General features: G+C 36.7%; 1 protein-coding gene across 1 annotated transcript in view; it reads left to right on the forward strand.

The window, feature by feature from the left end:
- Positions 1 to 25,621, forward strand: part of AMPH (amphiphysin) — a 271,429-nt gene that overhangs the window by 165,075 nt on the left and 80,733 nt on the right. Inside the window, exons 6-12 of the mRNA XM_011972763.1 lie at positions 8,399 to 8,506; positions 9,924 to 10,009; positions 18,391 to 18,466; positions 19,088 to 19,170; positions 20,525 to 20,533; positions 21,513 to 21,651; positions 23,211 to 23,339. Coding sequence (XP_011828153.1) covers positions 8,399 to 8,506; positions 9,924 to 10,009; positions 18,391 to 18,466; positions 19,088 to 19,170; positions 20,525 to 20,533; positions 21,513 to 21,651; positions 23,211 to 23,339 — 630 coding nt within the window. The remainder of the gene's footprint in view (positions 1 to 8,398; positions 8,507 to 9,923; positions 10,010 to 18,390; positions 18,467 to 19,087; positions 19,171 to 20,524; positions 20,534 to 21,512; positions 21,652 to 23,210; positions 23,340 to 25,621) is intronic.

Raw genomic sequence — 25,621 nt, forward strand, 5'->3', positions numbered from 1 at the left:
TCTGTTTCTTTCTTCAGTTTGTCAATGTTTGTTATATATATATAGGTGCTTTATATTTATAATTGCTATATCTTCCTGAGGGATTGACCTTTTTATCATTACATGGCCTTCTGTTTCTCTTGTGACAGTTTTGGAATTAAGGTTTATTTTGTCTGATAAGGACAGCCATCCCTAGTCTTTTCTGGTTACCATTTGCCTGGAATATCTTTTTCCATCTCTTTACTTTCAGCCTATGTGTGTCCTGCAATCTAAAGTGAGTCTCTTGTAGACAACAAATAGTTGGATCTTTTTTTTTAATTTAAATTCATTTAGCCACTCTATGTCTTTTGACTGGGAATTTAATCAACTTACATTTAAAGTAATTATTAGTAGGAAAGCATTTACTGTTACAAATTTTTTCATTGTTTTCTGTTTGTCTTATTGTTCGTTTGTTCCTCTTTTCCTCTCTTGTTAATTTCTTTTGTATTTTGTTGTTTCTTTGTATTGATATGCTTTGATTTTTTTCTCTTTTAATTTTGTGTACCTTCCATATGTATTTTTGTGGTTATGATAGAATTTAGATAAAATATTTTATAATTATTACAGTCTATTTTAAGCTAAAAACTAAATTAACATCAATCACCCCTAAAAACTCTACACTTTTATTTTCACTACATGTATACTTTATATTGTCAAAATTTGCATATGTTTATATTGTGTTTCCATAAATATATTTTTTAGATATAGTTATGCTTAGCATTTTTGTCTTTTTGACTTTTATACTAGAATTGAAAGTGATTCACCCATCACTGTTACGGTAATACAGTATTCTGTATTTGTCTATATATTTACACTTACCAACAAATATTATACTTTCTTATGCTATTGTTTGCTGTTTAGTGTCCTTTAATTTCATGTTAAAGAAATCTGTTTAGCATTCTTTACAAGGTAGGCCTAATGGTGATGACCTCCTTCAGCTTTGGTTTGTCTAGCTATGTCTTTGTCTCTTCTTTAAGAATACAAGAAACAAGTACTCTTGTTTCACAATTTTTTCTTTCTTTCGTCACTTTAAATATGTCATCTGACTCCCTTCTAGCTTGCTTCTGCTAAAAGTCCATTAATAGTATTACAGAGATTCCCTTGTATGTGAGCAAGTCACTTTCCTCTTGCTATTTTGAAATTCCATAGTTGTAACTGACAATTGAAATGATGTGTCTCTGTGTAGACTTTTAGGGGTTCATTTCATTTGGAGTTTTTGGGCTTCCTGAATTTGAATGAACATTTTCTTTCCCAGTCTTGGGAAGTTTTCAGCCATTATTTCTTTCAATAGCTTTATGATTATTTTTGTCTTCTCCTTCTGGGATTCCCATAGTGCATAAGTTGGTCCATGTAATGGTGTCCCATAAATCCCTTAAGCTTTTTTCACTATTTTTCATTTGTTTTTCTGTTCCTCTGACCAAATGATTCTTAATGACCTGTCTGAGTTTGTTGATCCTCTTTTCTGCTTGATCTAATATTCTCTTAAACCCCCCCTCCCCCAGTGAATTTTTCAGTTCACTTATTGTATTTTTCAGTTCTATCATTTCTGTTTGATATTTTCTATATCGCTTTGTTTAATTTCTCACTTTGTGTGTACATTATTATCCTGATCTGAGTGACAGTTACTTTGAATTCTCTGTCAGGCACATCATATATCTCCATTTCATTAGGGTTGATATTTGTAAATTTATTTTATTTCTTTGTTTGATACATATTTCCCTGTTTTTAAATTTACCTTGGTTCTCTATGTTGGTATCTTCACATTAGACAAAACAGCCACATCTTTTAATCTTTGTGGACTAGCTCCATATAGGAGAAGACCTTCACCAATCATCCCAGTCATAGATTTTAGAAGCCTCTCAAACTTTTGACTATTCTGATTGCTTTCCTTGTACTTAGCAACCCCTAGGCATCTAGAGAATGCTGGGTCATTTCAGTGCTCTGAGACGAGCAAGACTCATTTTCTTTGGAAGCCATTATCTTGGGAAGCCCACAAAAGTTGTATCATTGGATGCTTGTTTAACTCTTTCCCTGCATAGATAGAAGCAGGGACCTCAGTGTTTTTTACTGAGGGGAGGGGCTGTGGCAACTAGTTGTATGGTAGGCCATACTACCTAGAAGTGTGTTTTTATTTGTTAGTTTATTTCCTTCTGCTTGCTCTACACTGAGCCAGGGAGAGGAGCTATGGCAACTGCCTGCATGCATGTTCAAACCTCTGTTTATTCTCTGTAGACCCAGGGACTAGTGTATGCTGGACCTGTCAGCTATCCAAGACAGGCAAGTAGAAGACACTCCCTTGGGTAGAAGTCAGAAAAGTTGGGATGCTAGATGTTCAGTCCTACTTATTCACTCTTCACTGAGAAGCAGGGAGCTGGAGGTTCCCTCTTGATTATATGGCATTGTGCTAGGGATAGCAAGAAGGTATCTTCCCTTTTCCTGCTTGTTTCAATGTGGCTGGATTTGCACTTGCCAAGGGTTCAGGAGCCATTCAACTAGTTTCTGGTGTCTCACAAACAAAAAATTGATTCATGTGTTGGTGTTAAATCTGTATGTTTGTGGGGAAGGAGAGTCCAGGGCTTCCTATTCTTCCCTCTTGCTACCATCACTTTTATTGCATGGTAATTTAATCTCCTTAAAAGCAATACTTAAGAAATCAGACAAGGTTACGGAAAAATTGTATCTTCTTAACTGAAAATTCCAAAGCAGCTTACAACTTGTTCAAATTATTCGTATGATATATGTTCATAGTATGACTTAACTAAGCAAATAAAGGCTGTGTGACTGACTAGAGAAGCAAACATCTGAAAGTTTTTTGAGTTTCAGGAGCAAAAGCTTAGTATCATTAATAAAATTGGAAGATCTTAGTTATTGTACTGTATTTAGAAATTGGCCGCACTGTCTAGGAGCATGTAATTTCGGAATACAAGCACATTCAGAATTACGTTTATTGAAACACAGAAAGATTAAAATAAAATTATGACAGATTATGTTGGCTGGTCTTCTCAGTTTATTCCATGTCAGAAAGATGAAGAGCTCATTATAACTTTTCCTTGAGTAATTAGTTTTTTGGGTTCCATGGTTGAGGTCACATACAAAGATGATCCTGCAGTTTCTGAACCATGTAAAGATTTGGAAACAGTATCATCTAGATCTTTTGCTGGATGCCCTGAAGGTAAGGTAAATATATGTTAAGGGTTTATATGTATCATGGAAAAAGGCTGAATCTCTCTCTCTCTGTCTCTCCCTCAAGCCACATTTAGGAAACGAGCATACATAGAGGCTATCAACCAAGATAGATAATTGCAAAGCCATATAACACAACTAACAGTTGAGGAAATACCTATGCTATTAACTTGGAAAGGAAATAATTTGGAATTGGAGAGTGAGAATATAGCTGTATATAATATTTGAAAGACGTTTTTATGTGAAAATGGACTTGTTATTCTGTGTGCCTTTACTCAGTGAATGGAAGTTAGAAGTACGTATAGACTCCATCACTTTACAAAAGTAGTGTTGAGTGATTTTGTAATGAATGAGTTATTGATGGAAAGGAAGATTATGATTAAAAATATTCAATGGAGAATTTTTGAGGCATGTAACGCAGTTGACTTCCTTGCCTCCTATTGAAATCGACAGGCCATGTGCAGTTAAAACCTCACGCAAATTTCCAAATGTTTACTTGAGCCCATCAGTGAGGTCTATGAAGGACCATTCATGAGGGATGATGTTGCAGCTGTGATTGGCAGGATACCCTGTGTTATGGTTTCTGTTATGCAGCATTGACATCTGAAATCAATGTTGTAATAAGAACCTGCTTGTCACCAACCCAGGCAGGCTTACAACTGTGAGCAGTTATTGTAAAATATAGTTTGGATTCTATCTTGGCAGCCATGCATGAGCAACTAAGCATGTATTTACTGCAGTGTACCAAAATGAATTCCAAATTGGAATTATTATAGAATTTTTAAAAATGTATACTAAATTATTTTTTAACTATAGAGGTTCAGTGCACAATGAGAAATCTCAAGATTTTTCTTTTATCAAGAAATGTCAGTTAAATTTATAATGTAATTTAATTAAGTTTCCTATTGGATGGTTAAATAAGAATTATGTAATTTTCTATTTAAGAAAGCTAATATGTGTCAACCTTACCCTTATTTAGGAGATTTAGGTTTTTGCCCCCAAGTTTCCCAAATATCAGATAGGTAAGAAAATAAGATCAATTTGTCTTTTCTAACCCCAAAATGTATGCATCAAAGTGAGTGATATTCTTCAAAATAGTCATTTCTACCATGGTAAGCTATCCTTGTAATTGACTTAAAAATTACTTAAGAAAATGAGTCACATTATTTACTTTGCTTCTTATTTTTGAACAAAAATAAGATTACCCAGTGTACTCTTCCATCGTATTCTAAGACTTAAAAGTTATTCATTCATAGCTGCTTCCAAAAATCAAATTTATCTTCAGAGAATCAAGATTTGCTACTTGGAAGATAATAAGGCAATGCCCAAGCTAGAAGGCAAGTCCGTAAGGAAGAGCTTTATAAGAGTTTGCATATAGTTACACAGGCCACCGCTTCAAGGGATAACCTCCTTTGAAGGTAACAGATTTTTGCTAAAAGTAATGAGCCTTGTCACCTTATAGGCACATGGTGTTCACCATACCTAATTGAAGGGTTTCCACTCTGCCTGGGCTAACTCATTGCATCCTTTGAGTGACTGGGTGTGTATCTCCATGCTTTCTGCCAGTATCCTAGTTGGAAGTGGTAGGTGCAGGGAAAATGAAAGCAATTAGAAATAGCCAAAGAAGTTAACTGCCCCAACCCACCTCTCACCAGTCCTGAAGGGTGTGTAGAAGAATAGCATAGAGTGACAGGTTGTAGTTGACTCATAAAGTCTGTCAGAAAGATAGCGGGAGCTGTTGAAAGGAGCACTAACCAAGACTCAGAAGCAGGGATGAGATTGGATGAAGCGAGCAAAGAATCCGTGGTGCAATTTAGAAGGAGGCAGTTGCTAACCCTGAACTCACATGACCATGAGAGTAAGGGGCCTTCTTAAATTTTGTGCCCTGTCTCACCTGCCTCATCCTACTCCTGGCGCTGGTCACTGGGGCCAACTTCTAATTCAGTTCACTTTTGCCACAGACTTGCTGAGCAATTTGGGACAAATTAGAGCTAATCTCATGCCGCTCCACATTTCCTAAAAGTAAAATGGAGGTAATCCCTGAAACACTCATTCTATAGGTTGCTAGAAGGATCCATCAGATGTGACAATGCCTTGTAAGCCATAACCATTTACATTATTATTGTGTTTTTTCTCTTTTTTCTACCATATCAAAATTTTTAAAGCATCTTCTCCTGGGTTAGTTCTTATTTTTCAAATAACTGGGCATAACTGGACTATGGGGAAGTTTTTTTTTAAGTTTAGGTATCTAGGGCTTGCCTCAGTCTAATTAAATCATAATCTCTAAGTGTAGGGCTCAGGAATCAGTATATTTTACGATACTTCCTTATTGGTTATACTTATTTTTACTGTTTTCTCATTTATTTGACATATAACAATTTATTTAATTGGCATATAATAATTGCTCATATTTTTGGGACACATAGATACTTCTTTATTAACTTATTTCTTTGTTGCTGCCTTACAGTATATAACATACATCTTTGATGTATTAGGTTTAACTTGAAATAATGTATATTACTTCATGTATTATTTAAGAACCGTGCAGCAGTACACTTTCATTTCCCACCTCCTTTCCTTTGCACTATTACTGTCATACATTTTTCTTTTACATATATTATAAACACCACAATATATTAGTTATGTTTTTTTGCTCTGAATAATCAGTTACCTTTTCAAGCAACTAAAGTAGGAAAACAAAATCTTTTATATTTTACATTGACTTTTATCATTTCTGGTACTCATTTTTCTGTGTAGCTCCACTTCATATTAAAATTCTTATGCTGGCAATCAATTTCCTCAGCCTTTGTTTGTCTGAAAAAAAAAAACTATTTCACCTTCACTTTTGTAAGATATTTTCACTGGGTGTGGAATTCTGAGTTGGCAGATTTCTTTTAACTTTTATTTTTTAGTTCTATAAATATATCATCCAATGTGTTCTGGCTTGCATGGTTTCTGAAGATTAGCAACCTGTAATTCTTACCTTTTTATTTTATGTTTTTCTTTTATTCTTGATGTTAAGCAGTTTGACTATGATGTATTTAGATGTGTATTGTTTGGTATTTTTCCTTTTTGGGATTCTCTGAGTTTCTTGGATCTATACTTGGATGTCTTCATTATTTAAAAAAATTTTCCGTCATTATCTCTTTAAATATTGCTTCTTATTCTCTCATCTCTTTTTGAGACTTCAGTTATATTATGTTAGACCATTTTATATTGCACTGTAGGTCTTATATGCTCAATTCTCTCTCTTTTTTTCTTCAATTCTTTCCTTTTTGTGTTTTAATGGAAATAATTTATTGTGACCTGTCTTCAAGTACACTGTTTATTTCCTCAGCTTTTTCAAGTTTAGTGATGGGCCCACCGAATCAATTTTTCCTCTCTGATAACACTTTTAAAATTTCTAGTGTTTTAATTTGATTTCTATTTGACCATTAAAGTTTCTATATCTCTTCTGAAATTCCCCTTCTGATTATCTTTGTTGTTGACTTTTTCAAACTAGATACTTTAACATATTAGTTATACTCATTTTAAAATTCCTGTTTGTTACTTCCAACATCTGGGTCATGTCTGAGTCTGTCTCTGTTGTTTGCTTTATCTTTTCTCATGGGTTTTTTTGTTTGTTTGTTTTGTGTATTTTGTAATTTTTGATTGAATGCCAGACATCATGTATAGGATAGTGAGTACTGAAATCATATTTATGTCTGAAAATTGGCCAACCTTTTTATCAGGCCATTAATATGATAGCGGGAATCAATTAATCAGGACCCGAGCTGGATTGGGGCTTTATTTTTGCTATTGTTACTGCAGTGCACTACAGCTTTCAAATTCCTCCAGAATTAGACTGCTAATGCCTTCTACTTATATTTTAACGTCTGTAATATTTTCAAATTCTTAGGTTGAAGCCTGATTTTGGGGCCCTTAGGTGCTGGAGGGTTTTTCTCAGTGTGGCTGCTGCTTATTAGATTTTAGTTGTCTTTGTATGCCTATATTGCAGAAGGGGTCTCTCTCCTTGCACTGTCCTCCTCCAGTGGTAGGCCACTATTGCTTGTTTTTTAGTGTTATAGCTTCTAGTGGAGTTAGGGCTTTTGGGTTTTTGTTTTGTTTTGTTTTATTTGTTTGTTTTAAATCCTTTCCCGGCCTTGTTTTAGGCAAAGTCAGCCTCATAACTGTGGTTGGATTTGAGCAAGTTTCCTTCCCTGCCCAAGTTGGAACAGTCCACTCCTTCCTAGGCCCAAGGAGTCAGGTCTTGGGCCTAGGAAGCTTTTATGCCCCTTGAGACTTTTTCTTTTACCCTTTTGCCTACAACAATTATTTTTGCCTAAAATCTAGAGGTCAGAAGGCTCTCCATCTCTACCGGAGCCACATTGGTTTTGCTTTGACTGCTCCCCCAGAAGCAGTAGATCTTTGCTTGCACCTGTGGGTAGAAGGGTTTGGTGCCCCCTCCTCAAGCAGCTTAAAGCTTTTTGTTGTTGTTGTTAAGAGGAAATGTTCCATAGAAATGAGCAGGGCTTTATGCCTATCCCCTAGCAGCCATATGTCACCTCATTTGCATCCACACTTCAAGGGAATGTCTTGTTCTCAGACTTTCTCATGGCTTCCAATGTTGACCCATGGGAAAGGGCTTGCCCATTAGCACAATCTGTGCCTTTGGCCCTGTGTCTTTGGCCACCAGCTATTCCAAATGACACATTAGTCTAAGGGATTCTAATGAACAAAGTATTGAAAATCACTTGTAGGAAAAGAGATTTCTTAGGAAGTAAATCTGTTTTTATAGAACTGCTGTTGGTGTGAGTGTTATTAGAATTATAAAACCAAATCTAACATAGTTTTCCACTATCTTCAGAATACAACATTTAAAGATTTAGACTAGAGAATAATGAGTATAGTTTTGCCTTCTCTCCCTGACCAATTCTGGGTTTTTTTCTGGTCGTTGACTGCAAACTGCCCTCAGCTGCTCATGATTATCCTAATTATTATCAAAAGGGAAGATATTTATCTAATGGCTTCCACACAAAGGATTGGAGGCATTCATCTGATTTTCAGGGGTCACTTAGCTAGTGCAACTCCAGCTCTTCTTGATCTCCAGTCAAGATCCTCAGCAGCTCTGGACAAGGAAAGCATTTTGGCACCTGGCTGTCAAAGGGAGACTCTATGTCCGTGCTTCTCTCTTAGTGAGTGCATTTCCTGTTGACAGAATCGCATCGCCAAGCGCAGCAGGAAGCTGGTGGACTATGACAGTGCCCGCCACCATCTGGAAGCTCTGCAGAGCTCCAAGAGGAAGGATGAGAGTCGAATCTCTAAGGTAGGGATTGAGCCTAGGGTGAATAACACTCTCCATATTTTATGACCTGTTGCAGCTTTGCTTTTTAAAATTAAGTGCTTCCTCTGTAAAAGGAGATTGGAAACTGAACAGAATTTAAACTGAAACATAGTGCTTTTTATTATTTTTAATGGAAATAAGGCTTTTCATTATATTGTACAGTTCATATGGGGGACACTGACTCACACATTTTGATCAGAATGAACTTTGACCTACAATGTTGCAGGATCAAAGAACGTAGCGTGTCCGCACTTCCTTAGGTAGTTGTGGTCCACCCTCAGTGCTGAAATGCAGATGCAGATAGGACACCAAGCTGAAATTCTCAGAGGTGACTTTTGATTGTCTGAGAGTACAGACATGTGGATTTGCATAAAACTATTTTTCTGTTAGAAAATTTTTTATAGTAACTTTCACCATGTATATCAGCAAGTTACAGATGCCGACTAACTGAAGTCATCTCCTAAGTACACCCTCTTCTTCCAGTTTTGCCTTTTCCTATATGCCTACACACAGCTGTCTGACTGGTCTTTCTACATCAAGATATGTTTCTCACTGCTTAAATATTTTAATGGTTTCTATTACCTCTACGAAAAATGCTAAATTTCTTAGTACAGCATAGAAGACCCTCACAATTTGGCTGTAACTCACCTGTCCATCCTGATCAACTTTCAAGTCTCCGTTCCCCTCCTCGCCTTCTTCCATAAACATACCATGAGCCAGAGCTACACAACAGTTTCTGAGCAGTTCACAATAATAAATGCCCTTCATGAGAGGCCTCCTAGATACCAGGCATCCTGTTCAACACTTCATCTACATTAACTTTCCTTAATACTCAAAACAACCTGTGAGGTACACAGTAGTAAAGCAGTATGACAAGTTCACATGGTAAGCTAGAATTTCATTTCAAGGCATTCCACCTTTATGTATTGTAATGTCTTTCCTACCCCCTCCCTTAGCAAACATTTTCTGATTCTTTAGGATTCAGCATCACCTTCCACATAGCATGCTCTATAACACATTGTAAGTCCCTTTTGTAAATACATCCTGTAATGTAATTATTTAGAGTTTCCACTAGACTGGGAATTTGCTGGGGATGCATTCATGTTCAGTATCCATAGCAGAGCTGTCTACATGGCAGGCAGCTAACACATTTTTGTAGAAAAAATGATTCAGCCAGAAACTGCAAGAGCAACCATTGTAATCGATCCAGTTTCCAGTTTTAGGGATTCTTAGTATTTCCTGTTTAATTGAAAAACAAGGATATGCTTTTAACCAAATACTCTCCTTCTCAAAATGTTTCCAAGATGCCATAAAACTATTCTTATTTTATATTAAATGATGCTGTGGTGTATAGAAATGGTCTTTCTTAGTGTAAACACATGTTATGTTTCATTCCTAGGCAGAAGAAGAATTTCAGAAAGCACAGAAAGTGTTTGAAGAGTTTAATGTTGACTTACAAGAAGAGTTACCATCATTATGGTCAAGGTAAAAATATTTCTCTACAGGTTGCACATGTTCCTTTTAGAAATTCAAGGTCAGTGAATATCCCTTATCTTGTCTTTATTTTTACTGTGATACTTCAACACTGTCCAGTGGAAGTGTTCTTTATCTGTACTTTCCAGTATGGTAGCTACTTGTCACTAGTGGATGTTGATCACTTGGAATATGGCTAGGATTAAAAAGGAGGAACTAAATTTTAAACTTAATTTATTTGTTTTAATTTATTTGTATGTAAATAACCACCTGTGGCTAGTAGCTGCTGTATAGGATGACACAATTTTAGACCTCAATCCATTTCTCAAGTGAAGACCTAAATCTCAATTAGAGGCATTAGGAAGACTGTCCCTCATCTTGACACTTACAATAATGTCCTTTCAGTCCTTTATTCCAAGAGCTCATCTAGTCATCTGGCTTAGATGGTAAGCTTCTACTTTCAGCCCTGACTTTTAAATCTGAACTGTATTCATATTTTGAGCACCAGATACTCTTATTTACACATTACTCTGCATTTCTCGTGGAATTAAGTGCATTTTTAAATAGTTGTTCTGTTTTTCCTACTCAGTGGTAGAACAAAGAAGTTGTTGGATGAAATAGTACCTTATGATCCTCAATCTCTGTCAGTATCCTCATGCTCCTACCCCAAATTAGCCAGAATTGTACTTAAAATAATGCCACGTTATTTTAAATCAGGTCCTCTATTTCTAACTTCCAACTAGATGGGTGTGCCTCGAAAGCCTTCTTATATACAAATTCTAGAGCTTCTATTTACCCGCCAAAATTGTAAGCATTTTGAGGGTCTATACTAGAGTTTGCCCATTTTTGAGTTCATCTCTAGTGTTTTTAATTTTTGCCAATAAAAGGTACTCAGTGTTTCTCGCTGAACTACTGAAATATCTGGATGAAATTTTGGCTGGTTTCTACCTCAATGTCCAGCCATCACCCAAAGTCCAACATGCGAAATTATGTCATTGTTCATCTGAATTTACTCATTCTCTCTACATCTGCGTTTCTTTCTTTTTGTGTGTGTGTGCCATTATTTCTGGGCTCCCAAGCCTCAAAGCTTTGGAATTGTTACCTACAGTAAACGAAAGAGCCATCAAAATAAACAATCCATCATTTTTTGGTGTGGGCTTCTGGATCGCTCTCCCTTTCTCTCGTCCCACTGTCCACACCCTAACCCTCATCATCCTGTTGTGGATTATGATAGTAGTCTTGCCTTTACATTTCCTTCTTTGACCTCTTCCTGTATACCTTTTCTTTCAGAAGCTCCACCTTGACATCTCTGTGGCCTGCTTAGGACCTCACTGTATGGGCCTAAAGAAGACCTCTTCTCTCCCCCAGGGAGGATTTAAACAACCTGAATGTATACAACTTTTAGGGATAGAGATAAAACAAATATCTATTTATTATTTGAATTTATTTAGTTATTCGCATTTATTTAAAATCAAAAATTATATGATGCTACGGCTTTTTAAAAAATATAGATATTACTTTTTTGCTCTAACATTTCATGGAATACTTTTATTCAAAGTCTTTACATATATCTTTAGCATCAGTGTTTTTGTCCTCACTTAAGATACTCATCACCTCAACTAGTAGTTCTCCAGAGCTTATCTTCATCTGCAACAGATATTTACTTCCAAACATAAGTTGCCATTTACATACAATTAAGACAGTTATTCTTTTTATTTCCCCTGTAAAGGAATTTTTTAATGATTTCTAATGTAATTGCCTAATTGCTTTTTAAACTGATCTTCAAAAAGACTTGGATACCACAGTGTTCAAGGCTTTCAATTATGAGATAATACCGTGGGAAATTGCCAGTGCCAATTATGAAACTTTGGGGAAATTGCCAGAATTTTCAAGAGACAGATATTTATTATTTGCCTTATTATGGATTGGGTATATAACTAAGATTTTTCTAATGAGCTCTACTACATCCAATACTAGCACTGATGTTATTTCAGTCTTTTGTGCCCTTCCTAAATTGTATTTGGTTATTCAAAGTAAAGTAATTGTTGGAGTGTCTTGTAGCATGAAAGACTTTGTAGGGATTTAAAAACAAAGGGAATATCTGAGGGATAATATTGGAAAGAAGCCTTTCCCTTTTTCTGGTCATACACAGTATAAATGTTTCAATGCTTTTGAAATCAATCTAATGTCTCACTCTGGCACTTAGGAAATAACATCAGTCAAAACTAGTTTTTCAATCCAGATCCTGCCTTTTGATCAAAACCTGACTTAAGCCTTCCTTTCTATATAGCATATTTCTTGATGAAATCCAGATTACTCAACCATAATAATTGTGTGCATTGTTTGTGCTGTGTACAAAAGATCATTTTTTGTAATACTTTGTATTTGCTAGGTGTCATTTTACATACTTTACATACATAACCTCTAATCATTACAATTACAGATCTCTCCATTTCACAGATGAGAAGCTAAAGATCATATTCATTAAATACCTTGCCTAAGATTGTTAAGCTTGTAACTCCTAAAGGTAGCATTTTAAAACACTTTGGTGTTTTGTTTTGTTTTCCTGTAAATCCTGCTGCTTTTATCTAGGGCCTCTTTATCTAAAATGAGATTGCATTCAGTCATAATTTTTCAAGTTATTCCATAAATACATATGTTCTTTAACAAGCCATATTACTCAACCTTGAAATTGAAATTAGTATTTTGTATCTTCTTTGCCTCCTTTGAGGAAATGCATATTACTGGGCATGGAGTAATAAACATATTACCTATTAGTTATTACTGCATGAAACTATTCATAATCCTTCAGAATGTTGAGTGGAATGTTCTATATATGCCTGTTAGGTTCAGGTCGACTATATGTTGTTCAAGTTTTCTATTTCCTTACTATCTTCTGCCTTGTTGAAGTCTCCCACCATTATTGGGCTTATTTCTATCTTCATTTCTGTCAGCTTTTGCTTAATGTATTTTAGGGTTCTGTTGTTAGGTGTATATATGTTTATAACTGGTATATCTTCTTGATGGATTGACTGTTTTATCTTTACAAACTGTCCTTTGTCTCTAATAATTTTGACTATTTTGTCTGATATTGGTATAGCCATTCAAGCTCTCTTTTCATTACTCTTCATGGAATATTCTTTTTTCCATTTTTAAACTTTCTACCTGTCTTGACTCTAAAGCATGTCTCTTGTGGGCAGTATCTAGTTGGATCATTTGTGTGTGCACATGTGTGTGTGTTTTATCCATTCTGCCAGCCTCTGCCTTTTGATTGCTGTGCTCAGTCCATTTGCCTTTATATAATTACCAATAATGTAGGCTTTCTGTCTACTGTTTTGCTAATTGCTTTGTGTGCCTTATATCTTTTTTGTTTCTCTATTCCTCCATTACTGCCACGTGTAGAAAACTTTCAAAATTTTGGATTTAAACTGATCTCCAGAAATTAGTAGTTCATAAAGGAGAAATGAACTACTGCTTAGAGGGGGATGCAAGTTCAATTTTAAAAAAAGAAAATACTAGAATATGATTGCAGGTTTTAAAGGAGCTTATAGATTATATAGAGAGAGATGGAAAGAAGGAAGGACTCAAGAGAATTCTTGAGGTAAATCTTGTAAAATAAGTAAAGCCACCATTTAGTGAAAAGGATATGCCAGACTGACATAGAGCATGAATAAAGGCCTGTGTGTTGAAGCAGATATCTGGGTTCATGGAACTTTAATTGGTCTGATGTAACTCAAAGTCAGAGTGATAGTGTTTGGGAGGGGCTTGTGGTGATGAAGCAGGAGAAAGACAGGGATCAGATACATTTATCATTCATTCAACAAATATTTATTGACCACCTACTGTGTGTGAAGAACTCTGTTAAATGCTAAAGATTCTGTACTGAAACTTTTTGTTTGCTTGGAGCTTGTATTGAAGGACAGGGAAAGGCAGTTACCTTTAAAAGAAATGAAAAATTTATCAGGCAAAAAGTTCAATGCAGAAACATTTTTTTTAAAAAAGGATAATTTAGTAGAGAGTGACATGAGATGGGGTAACTCAGACTGTAGTTTGGATGTTTAGGGAAGTCATCTCTCAAAGAGATAGACAATACATAAAGAAAAGGAAATTTTGGCAAGATTGAATCTGGCTTATATATGTTGAATTGAAGAATCGTTAGGAAATTCAAAAAGTTATGTCTTTTAAGCTAAGTCTAAAGCTTGAAGAAAGGTTTGGGAGTCATTACCATATGGGTGGTAATGATGCCATGAGAGTTGATGAATTAGATGGTCAGATAGATCAAATGGCAAGGTGAGGATCAAAGCAGAACCTTTGAGAGCACCCATATTTTATGGAATGTGCAAAAGAAGAGGAAACTGTGGAAAAGCCTTCCAAAAATTAATCAGAGATGTAGAAGGAGCCATGACAGAGGGATATCTCAAAAAGGCAAGAATGGAGAGAATTTTAAAAATGAGGAGTGCCAGGACTATCATTTACAATAGAGGGGTCAAGCAGATGAGGACTAAAGAGGCATCACCTTTGGTAAATGTCCAGAGGGGTTTCAGTAGATGTTGGGATCGGAAGCTTGATTATAGGCATTGGAGACTCCGTTGGAGATGAGAAAGCAGCAACAGGTGATGGTGTCTGTTATTTTGAGGATTCTAACTAGGATGGGCCTGAGGAATTGTGGCAGCTGGTATAGGGAAATTAGAGGGCAAGGGAAGCTTTCTAAAAACAACTTTTGTCATTTTGAGAAGATGGCATAGCTGTGGGAGAGGTGGAATAATTTAGGACTGAGGGTATGTGGAGCAAACAGGGGATCAGGACAAGGAGGAAGGGTATTGATAGGACTGGCCAGAGAGTGTTAAGGGGTATACCACAGGGCCCAAGCTTGATAAAGCAGGATGTTCAACCTGATCAAGGGTAATGGCCTGGAAGAAAAGCGCATTGATCTCACAGAGGTTTTGAAAAAAGCAGGTGGAATGGAAATGAATGAATGAGGGAGCTCATGGCCCAGGAAAGTAGGTTAGTGGGTGGGCCACTGATCTGCCCCATTTCAGAGGTGAAATAGTTGTGAGTCATGGCAAGATCCAAGATGTCAGAGGCCAATGCAGAATGTGTATAAATAGGATGCTGGGGTCACTGGTTAGAGGGCTCATGTTTTGGCTGGATGGTCATATGGTTGTCGAGATCTACAGTGTTAGTGTTAGGATTTGGTGAGGGAGAGAGGGGAAACCATGAGGCATGCCATTGTGGATTGTGGTTGGGGTTGAGGAGTGTTGCTGAGAGGTTGATATTAGGCTTTGAAGAGGTTGAATATGAGTGCCATTAATCCCAGAATGGAGTGAGCTTAGAGGATCAGAAGAGAGCTAGGAAAAAACTCTTGCTCGTACTCTATCTCCATGGTAAGTGAGGGACAGCAGGGGATGCCTCCTCCACTGCAAGAGGGTCTGGGGGGAAGCACTGACACTCCCCTCCAGGGAGACAGATTTCTTTAGGGCATTGCAGAGGGGAGAGTGCTCAGGCCTGCAAACTGTAGCTGTGATAAGCTCAACTCCTTTATTTCTGAGAACAAAGAAACATCTTAATAAAGAAATTAAGTTGGTTTTGACAGATAATCAGAAGGGTCCTGAGGATGCCACATTTGGGGAAATGGTGATGTCTCAGAGTCCCTTGTTTATAAAGAACTTGCCAAATTAAACTTTTAAGCAGATAGTATCAGAATCAAGAGCCTGGTATTCTGGTACTTTGTGTCTGTATATTCTACTGCTGGTTACATTAGGTTTTTACAAGCTAGGGTCACATCAGAATGTGCTCTTGTAGTAGAATGAGTGCCAAGTTTCTTCATTCACTGGCTTATTCATTTATGGAGTTTATTCATTTATTCATGCCTCCTGTGTACTAGGTGCTGGGGCTGTAATAGTGAACTAGTTAAACGCATTCCCCTCTTTGCAGGATCTCTGACTTCATAAATTGGAGAAAATCACTATCAGTTGTATCAAAAATGTTGGACACTTTATCCTAATTAAATACATGCTAGTTAATTTAATTTCTAAATTAAAAAACAAAATATTAGAAAAACGTAGATGTTTAGTTATTCTAAATAAGATATTTCTGATACTACACCATTTTCTCAGGATAATAATTGATTTGACAACTTAAGATATGCTGTATATCAGAAAACAAAATTGAAATATAGAAGAATGGGACTTCTTTTTTGTTTTTGCCTAATGCGTCCAAAGTTAAATGTGTTTAATAGAAGTGCCATTACATATTGATAAGAAAAACAATACTAAGAAATAACAAAAAAAATTGAATAGGTGATTCACAAAAGAAGGAATACAAATGAACAGTAAATAAATGAACAAAAGTGTTAACTTGAATTAAAGAAATAAAAACCTAAAAGTCAGTGAGATGCCAACTTTTGGCTGTTATATTTATAAAGGTCGTATGTAAAGTAATGTTCAATTACCACATATGTAAGGTAATTGGGACTATAAGTGGCCCAGTCTGCTGGGAGCAGTTGAGCAATTTGACAGTGAACATCAGTGCTTATTTGGTTCACTCCTTTTACCAGCAAATACCTTCAAGAAATCTGTCCTAAGGAAATGAATAAGCTGTGTACTAAACCTTAATCGTAGATATTCATTAGGGTTTTGTTTACCATAGAAAAAATTAATAAAAATAAAATAATACTCCCCAATGAAGTTCAACTTACACACCTCTTCCATCTGTACCCACCTTCTGTTTAAATTGGACCCGTCTTTCTGCAGCCCAAGTTTATCCTCTTAAGCAGGTGTTTGCAGCTATCACAGGGCCCATTTCTCTCCTCTCCTCCCAGTTTCTCTGTTTCTGCCCATATCCACTCACTTTTGATATTTAATCATGTATGCCTTCTTGTTGTAACTTAACATTCCCATGTGGTTTTATAATCTGCTTGTTTCAAATATATATAAAATCTGCTTTTTTCTCTTACACACACACACACACACACACACACACACACATATATATATATTTCCATTGTAAATATAAATGGAGCATATATTCATCAAGCAACCCCTCTGGGTGCTTCTCTAACTGGCTTGTACGTTCCTAGAGACATGTTCACCTACCACTATGCATGTACCCAGAGTTGGATAGGTCCTTTGTTGAGTAATTGAAGGAAGAAAGGTGTTAAGAATTACTGTCTGAGTTGATTGGGGCCCTGGAGAAGGAGTCATGAGTTGCCACTCAAAGTGCCCCAGAAGACTTCTCTGCAAACTCTGAGAGTGGGGTCCCTCTGCATAATGTACAGGTAGCCTGTAGGGTCTCTCCTTGCCTGTCAAACTGCTGCCTTAATTAGCTTCCTCAAATACAGGTGCAAGTCTTCTCCTTTGCCCTATCTCAAACACGTCTAGGGGTTGCCCACTGCCTGCCAATAAATGTTGTGCTTCATGGTCTGGCAAGGACCTCTGCCCCAGTGAACCATCTGCTTCCTCCCTAGGCTCTCCTCTCCCAGGCTCTGATCTGATCCTCCTGGGGGCTTACCATTTCCCAAATACACTGTGGAGGATTTTCTTTATTAATGAATAGATGTCTATATGCATGTGTATTTGTATGCATATGAATATATATATGCTCATGTATTTATGAATAAGTATATGATCTTTTAAAATCAATTAAAAGAAAAATATATGAAATCAGGGTCACATGATCACTGTAAGTATAGAAAATTAAGATTAAGTCAAATATGTTAGGGATGTAAGTAAAGATAAGCCATAGAAGAAGTTAATCTCGTTGCTATTATGAATGGGCAGCTTATGTTTTCATTTACTCAGTGATGACATGCTCTAATTTTTGATGAACAATTAGATTTAATTTATGTGTTTTTTATTTCCCTCTATGAAACAAATTTCAGAGTCCAAACACATAATAATAACTAGACCATTTATAGTTTTTAAAAATTAATAATGAACTTCTCAAATCTCGAAAGCAAGAAACATCATCTAAAATATAAGTAAGTTCTCAGGGCGGTGGTTCCATAAGCATTGTCTCTGAATCAGCAGCATCAGTTGTCATCTAGAAACTCACCAGAAAATACAGATTCTCAGTCTCCATGCTCAGACCTACGGGATCAGAAACACACCCTTCAGATGGTTCTCAGGCACACTAAGGTTTGAGAATCACTGTCTTAAGGCAGTAACTGAATTTTAGGAGAGGTCATGCTCTGTGCCAAAAGATATTTGGTTTCGTTCATTAACAGATGAGGAAATGTTGGGCTTGCTTTGGGTTCAGTATTTTATTTAGTCCAAAGTTATTCAACATGGTGTAAAAGAAACCTGGGTTTTCATACATTTCGTTGCTATTAGAATTATTTTTGCTGACTGGTCTTTCCCTCTCTCTTCTTTCCTCTTTGTATTTCCACATGGCAGACGAGTTGGATTTTATGTTAATACTTTCAAAAACGTCTCCAGCCTTGAAGCCAAGTTTCATAAGGAAATTGCGGTGGTGAGTCATGGTGATTATTTTTGCATGTGGAATCTAAAGTAAAGGAAGGTTTATTTTGGAAGCAAATGAAATGGGATAGAATTATCCAAAGAATTCACTCTTTTGTATGTTTCTTTTAGTAGTGCGTTATTACCCTTGGTAACATTTCTACAGGTTTTCATAGTGATCACATAGTTCTTTGTATCTTTTGAAGATTTTGCCACAGTTTTACAGTGTTGTTTCTTTTACCAGGCAGTTTGTAAAGTTGGAATTCCCAATGGTATTTTAGGCTGATGAAAAATTGGTCTCAGAATATTTAGGTAATCAACAACTCTGTTGTTGATTGATTTTTGTTGTTGTTGTTCAAAAGGGTGGAGTCAATGTAAACAATAAGCTTTTGTTTTCTGCTCTGTCCTCTGATTAATAAATACGTATTTTTTTGTTTACTTGTGTTTCATTTGTTTCAGTTTTGACATAGATTTTAAATTTGAACCATATACAGAATTTCAGTTATCCTGAGGCTATCCAAACTATAATAAAATTTATAGTTTCTCAATAAGCAATTTCTTTCTTGGGGAGAATAGCCTGAATTGGCACTAGGATGACATGTGACTAATAGACAAGTGGCCTCTGTCCCCTTAGCTTTGCCACAAACTGTATGAAGTAATGACGAAACTGGGTGACCAGCATGCCGACAAGGCCTTCACCATCCAAGGAGCGCCCAGGTAGGCCCCTGCTCGTTGGAGCTCCCATAATGTACTGCTCATTAAAATTTCTACAATCTCTGGGCCAGCCTATACTGTTTTATTTATCCTACAAAAGTCTCATGGGAGCCTTTTCACACTAGAAGCTGACACTAATTTTATTTCAGGGCTTTTACATTTACTTCTGGCCTTCAGTGACCCAACTAGGATTCTTCTTCTTGTCATAACAGCATTGACTCTCTGCCTCTCTCTGCTTTCCATGAGGCCTGATAGCAACAGCGTGAAATTTTAATAGATTATGTATATGCTTGTTGTAATATATAATTTGTTATGCACTTAATATTTTCTCTGGAGAAGAAAGGAATTCCTAAAGTTTATGACAGTTTGTCCTGATTCTTATCGTTGATGCTGACATCTTTTATGAATCCATTTTGGGAAAGGAAAGAGGAAGTAGGTAAGATCTCATCTTCCTCTTACCTCCCAACTCTTGATCTGGTGAACACTGTACTATTTTTGTTTTATTGCACGTTGCATTATGAGTATGCCAGTCAAATACCCCGGAGCCCCAGCGATCCGTAGGTGAACTGTCTACCTTGCCGGCATTCGGCTGCACACCAGCTTTCTCCGGTGATTCTGGAAACCTCTTTATTCCGTTCTTCGCAGACTTTATGTACTCAGAGAATGCAGGCTAGTGAGCTGGGAGTCAGAAGACCCAGCTTTCGGTTTCTGATTTTGCAGTTAACTTGCTTTGCCTTCCTTGAGTAAGTTCAAAAACCTCTCTGGTTGAAGGTCTCAGTTTTTTAATTCAATAGAGAAAAAAAAGATACTATTGAACTACATGGTTCCCAAGGTAATATACAGTCTTGACATTCTATATTTGTCATTTTAATACAAACACTTATTTTCATACATTTATGAAAACACACATAGTCATACACATGAACCAACTTCTACATATATTAATGTTTGGATCCCTCTAGAGGTTGTTGATGTTCTTATTCCCTGCTCTTTGGATTAGCCTTACTTATAGGTTCTGCTATGGTTTCTATACTATGTGAGCTGTAGTATATCTTCTCTTTCTAAGGGAAAGATATTGCCTGAACGAATACATAGGAGAGGCAGAGTTACTGCTTTTAGTATGGTTATTTCAGTATTAGGCACAAAGGAAGGATTGGAATAGGAATATCAGAAGGAAATTTGAGTGTTTTAAAAATGAAGTGCATGAGAAAATTAAGGGTTGGTCCCTTACCTGGAAATGAAAGGGACAAATTCATCTGAAAATTTTAATGTTGCCAAATCAGATACAGTGAAGAAAAAGCGGGCCCATGACCACTTAATGAATGTTCCTTTCATTTTTTTCGACATTCCTCTGCAGAATGAGGTGGTGAGTGAGCTCAGTGGCATCTCTATTAAGCTTAGATTGGGGCTGTGTTTCCGTCTGAGGCCATGATTGCTGACATATGACCCCAATCATGCGGCGTGTCTGTGTTCTCGCTAAAGGACCCAGTTCCCTCAGCCCTTAGAATATGTAGACCATGCTGCTGTGTACATGCTCTTTTATTTTGGGGTACAGACTCTGTTTCTTTGAGCTGTAGACTTTAGAAATTCTTAGAGAGTAGGATGTGTCCCAAGTGCTTCTTAGTCATCACATTTGGGCTGTTCCTGAGCGTCTGGCCACATGCCGGGAACATGATGGGTTCTTAGTAAACGAAACTGAATCTTATCTGATTTTGTTGCACATTTCAAGATGCCTGAGTTGAGTAGTTATTTATAAGGTCTAGAAAGAGAAATAATTAGTGAGTTTATTTCCAAATGTTATTTGAAAGCACTTCTACAGAATCCTTACTAACACTATCTTAAGGCTGCCTTTTAATATGTTACAATTTTCAGAGTAGTTTTTTTAATAGATTGTGACATGACAAGATTCTCTTGTAAATAGAAAGTGAAACTAGTAAAATAAATTCAGCCTATGTTTGGACCTGATTCTTGCAGAGCTTGTTTGAAAGAACAGAGGGCTTGCATTGCTAAGACCTGAATTCAGAGTCACTAAATTGCTGGGTGATTTTAGGGTTTTTATTTTTAAACTCTATATGCCCCACTTTACTACTTGTAAAGTGGGGACATTAAAGCATGGCTACTGTGAAGACAAGAGATAATATATGAATGAGGCCTGTGTAGTGCAAATGAATGGTACCAGTTATCACCATCACTGTTGCGATTAACCAGAATTAACCTGGAAGTGGAGAGCAGGAGAACAGACAGTACCTGTAAGGCTTCAGGATTTCTCTGAGATGGAATAGCCCCTGATCAGATGAATACTGTTCTTTGAAAGGCCCCTTGCCTAATCTCCTGTGTTCCTCTAGTGATTCGGGTCCTCTCCGCATTGCAAAGACGCCATCACCACCTGAGGAGCCTTCACCACTCCCGAGCCCAACAGCAAGTCCAAATCATACATTAGCACCTGCATCTCCCGCACCAGCACGGCCTCGGTCGCCTTCACAGGTAGGAAGAGGTCAAATATATTCGGGGATGGAGCTCATGATAAGGTGAAGGTGGCCCCATCTACGATAATCCCACGGTGCTAGGGCTTTAAGAGAAATTTCCAGTTAGGGAGACTGAGATGTGAGGCTTTAGGCATTGTGATTGTCGTGAAGGTATCCACCTGCTCTTCTTATTTGACTTGATATGTCCTCACATGCCCTATATTCAAGTCTTTTGGGATTTCTTACCATGTTCTCTGCATGCTCAGGCTAGCGTGCTCTCTCTTCTCCCATCTCTTGTTGCAAAACTATTTTCTTTCAATACTCCATTTAAATCCTTCCTCTGCATGAAACCTTCCCTCTCCTAATGATTTAGAGTTAGCAAGTTCTGCCAAGAAAAGCAGTTATGTTTATGTCATTTCACATTTTTGGTACCTCTGGACATTTTTGGTGCACACATTTGCACATGAGTAGCCAATTACTAAAACTGTATTGAACAAGTAATTGAAAAGAAACAGTAAGGGTTGGGCAATGGTAACTGTAGAGCAGAACTGCCACCTTTATTCTCCCTATGTTGGGTGAAAATGAGAATTTCTGTGGAAAAACTTAAAGTCTCTAGTCCAGTTCAAGCTTTCTTGTACAGACGCTGCTTGCATTACAAAGGGGTTGTGTCCTGATAAACCCATCATAAGTAGAAAATATTGCAAGTCAAAATGCATTAAATACACCTAACCTATTGAGCATCATGGCTTAGCCCAGCCTACCTCAAACGTGCCAAGAACACTTAACGTTAGTCTACAGTTAGACAAAGTTATCTAACACAAAGCCTATTTTATAACCATGCTGAATACCTTGTGTAATTTACTGATTATAGTACACTGTAGGACATAATGGCAATCATTTACCCTCGTGATCACAGGGCTAACAGAAGTGTGGTTCACTGCCACTGCCCAGCCTCATGAGAGAGTATCTTCACACTTTCTGCTGAATGCCTATTGCTTTCACACTTTCCTGAAATCCAAAAAAAATCATAGATTGAACCATTGTAAGTCAAGGACCATCTATATGTAGTTGAACTAAGGAAGGTCTTGGGAAGACACATGTATTAAACAGACCTTTAAAGTTTTCTACTTTTCGAAATCCGTGAATGGAAAGTGAAATGTAAGCTGCCTACCGCTGGTCTCACCAATTCAAATGAAAAGCTGCTTTAGTTTTGAAATTTTAATTTATTTCTGAAATGAGAAATTATTTTCAGTTTAGTTCAGAAGAGGGTATTGTCCTAGTTTAACCTTAAAAGTATATGTACCTGGCCCTGCAGTTCTGTGTATTGTACTTGAGTTGAGATGAATGGACTCTTATAGCCTCAGTTTTGTTTTTCCCCTGAACCATGGCTTATCAGGGCTCAGAGAGCCTCCCAAGTAGACAGCATTCTTTACCTGAATCAGATAGGCTTGCTGCTATATGCAGATATAAGTTTCGATCAGAGCTCAATCTGTCCACGTGGCTCTGTTCATGTAACCTGCCTTCATGTCTGACACATCGTCTTTGGCTGGATTAATGTTTGTATTTAATGCTTCCTAGACAAGGAAAGGGCCTCCTGTCCCACCTCTACCTAAAGTCACCCCGACAAAGGAACTGCAGCAGGAGAACATCATCAGTTTCTTTGAGGACAACTTTGTTCCAGAAATCAGTGTGACGACACCTTCCCAGGTAAGTGCCTGGTTCAGGGCTGGGATATCCATGGAAGTCCCATGGTGGAAGGACTCTCAGGGGCTAGCCCTAAAGAAAGTGGCACCTGCCAGAACCAACAATATAATTTTAATTGTCATTCAGGATTGTTTTCATTACTTGGTTAGTCTGAAGCATTCTAAATGGGAGATGTACAGTATTTGAAAATTATCTTTTTTTTAAATTAAGGGTGGTATATACTTACAGAAAATTGAAAAACTATGAAAAGTATAAAATGAAGAATTTATTTTATTTTAAAAAATTTTTGTATTGATACCAAATATTTTACTTATTTATGGGACACATGTATTTGTTACATGCATAGGATGTGGAATGATCAAGTTAGTGTATTTGGGGTATCCATCACCTTGAGTATTTATCATTTCTATGCATTGTTAACATTTCAAGTCATCTCTTCTAGCTACTTTGAAATACATAGTACATTGTTGCTGACTATAGTCACCCTAATCTGCTATTGAATATTGGGTCTTATTTGTTCAATCTAACTGTACGTTTGCATCCACTAATCAACCTCTCTTTATCTCCTCCTTCCACCCACACATCCTTCTCAGCCTCTGGTATCTATTATTCTATCCTCTATCTCCGTGAGATCGATTGTTCCTAAGCTCCCATATATTAGTATATGTGGCATCTGTCTTTTCACTTAACATAATGACCTCCAGTTCCATCCATATTATTGCAAACAATATTATTTCATTCTTTTTGGGTTCAATAGTATTCCATTGTGTTTATATACCACACTTTCTATATCCATTTGTCCATCAGTGGATGCTTAGGTTGATTCTCTATCTTTACTGTTATCAATAGTGCTGTGATAACCATGCAAGTGCAGGTATTCCTTTCATATACACATTTCTTTTCTTTGGGATAAATACCCAATAATGGGATTGATGGATCTTATGGTAGCTCTATTTTTAGTTTTTTTGAGGAATCTCCCTACTGTTTTCTGTAGTAGTTGTACCAATTCTATTCCCACCAACATTGTATAAGAGTTCCTTTTTCTCCACATCCTTGCCAGCATCTGTTATGTTTTGTTCTTTTAGGAATAGCCATTCTAACTGAGGTACGATGACATCTCAATTTGGTTTTGATTTAGATTTCCTTGATAGTGATGTTAAGCATGTTTTTGTATACCTGTTGGCCATTTGTATGTTTTCTTTTGAGAAGTGTCTATTTGTGTCCTTAGCCCACTTTTTCATGGGATTATTTGTTTTTTTAATTATTGAGTTGAGTTCCTTGTACCTTCAGAATATTATTCCCTTGTTGAATGAATAGTCTGTAAATATTTTCTCCCATTCAACAGGTTGTCTCTTCACCCTATTTATTGTTTCCTTTGTGTGCAGATGCCATTTAGTTTAATATAACCTCTTTTTTCTATTATTATTATAGTTATCTGTGCTTTTGAGGTCTTACCCATGCAGTCTTCCTTAAACTTATGTCTTGAGGTGTTTCCCTATGTCCTTTTCTAGTTGTTTTATAGTTTTGGGTCTTATATTTAAGCCTTTAATTCATCTTGAGTTGATTTTTATATATCAGGAGAGACAGGGATCCAGTTTCATTTTTCTGCATATGGATATCCAATTTTTCCAGCACTGTTTATTGAAGAAGGTGTCCTTTCCCCAGTGTATGTTCTTGATACCTTTATTGAAAATCAGTTGGCTGTCAAAATGTGGATTTATTAGTGGACTCTGTATTTTGTTCCATTGGTCTACGTGTCTATTTTTATGCTGATGTTATGCTGTTTGGGTTACTGTAGACTTGTAATATGTTTAGAAGTCAGGTAATGTGATGACTCCAGCTTTGTTCTTTTAGCTCAGAATTGCCTTGGCTATTTTGGCTCTTTTTTGGGTTTCATACAAATTTTATGATTTTTTTCTAATTCTGCTGAAAATGTTGTTGGTATTTTGGTAGGCATTGCATTGTACCTGTAGATTGCTTTGGGCATTATCATTATTTTTACAATATTAATTTTTCTGATCCTTGTCCTTTTGATTTTCTTTCATCAGTATTTTGTAGTTTTTCTTACACAGACCTTTCACTTCCTTGGCTAAATTTGTTCCTAGGTATTTTATTTTGTTGTAGCTCTTGTAAATGATCTTGTCATATTGATTTCTTTCTCTTCTAGCTCTTTATTGGTGTACAGAAATGCTACCAATTTTTGTATGTTGATTTTTTTTATATCCTGCAACTTTGCTGAACTTATTTATCAAATTCAGGAGGTTTTTTTGGTGGATTCTTTTGTT

The sequence above is a fragment of the Mandrillus leucophaeus genome, unplaced genomic scaffold (assembly GCF_000951045.1).
Source record: "Mandrillus leucophaeus isolate KB7577 unplaced genomic scaffold, Mleu.le_1.0 Scaffold100, whole genome shotgun sequence".
Classification (NCBI taxonomy): Eukaryota; Metazoa; Chordata; class Mammalia; order Primates; family Cercopithecidae; genus Mandrillus; species Mandrillus leucophaeus.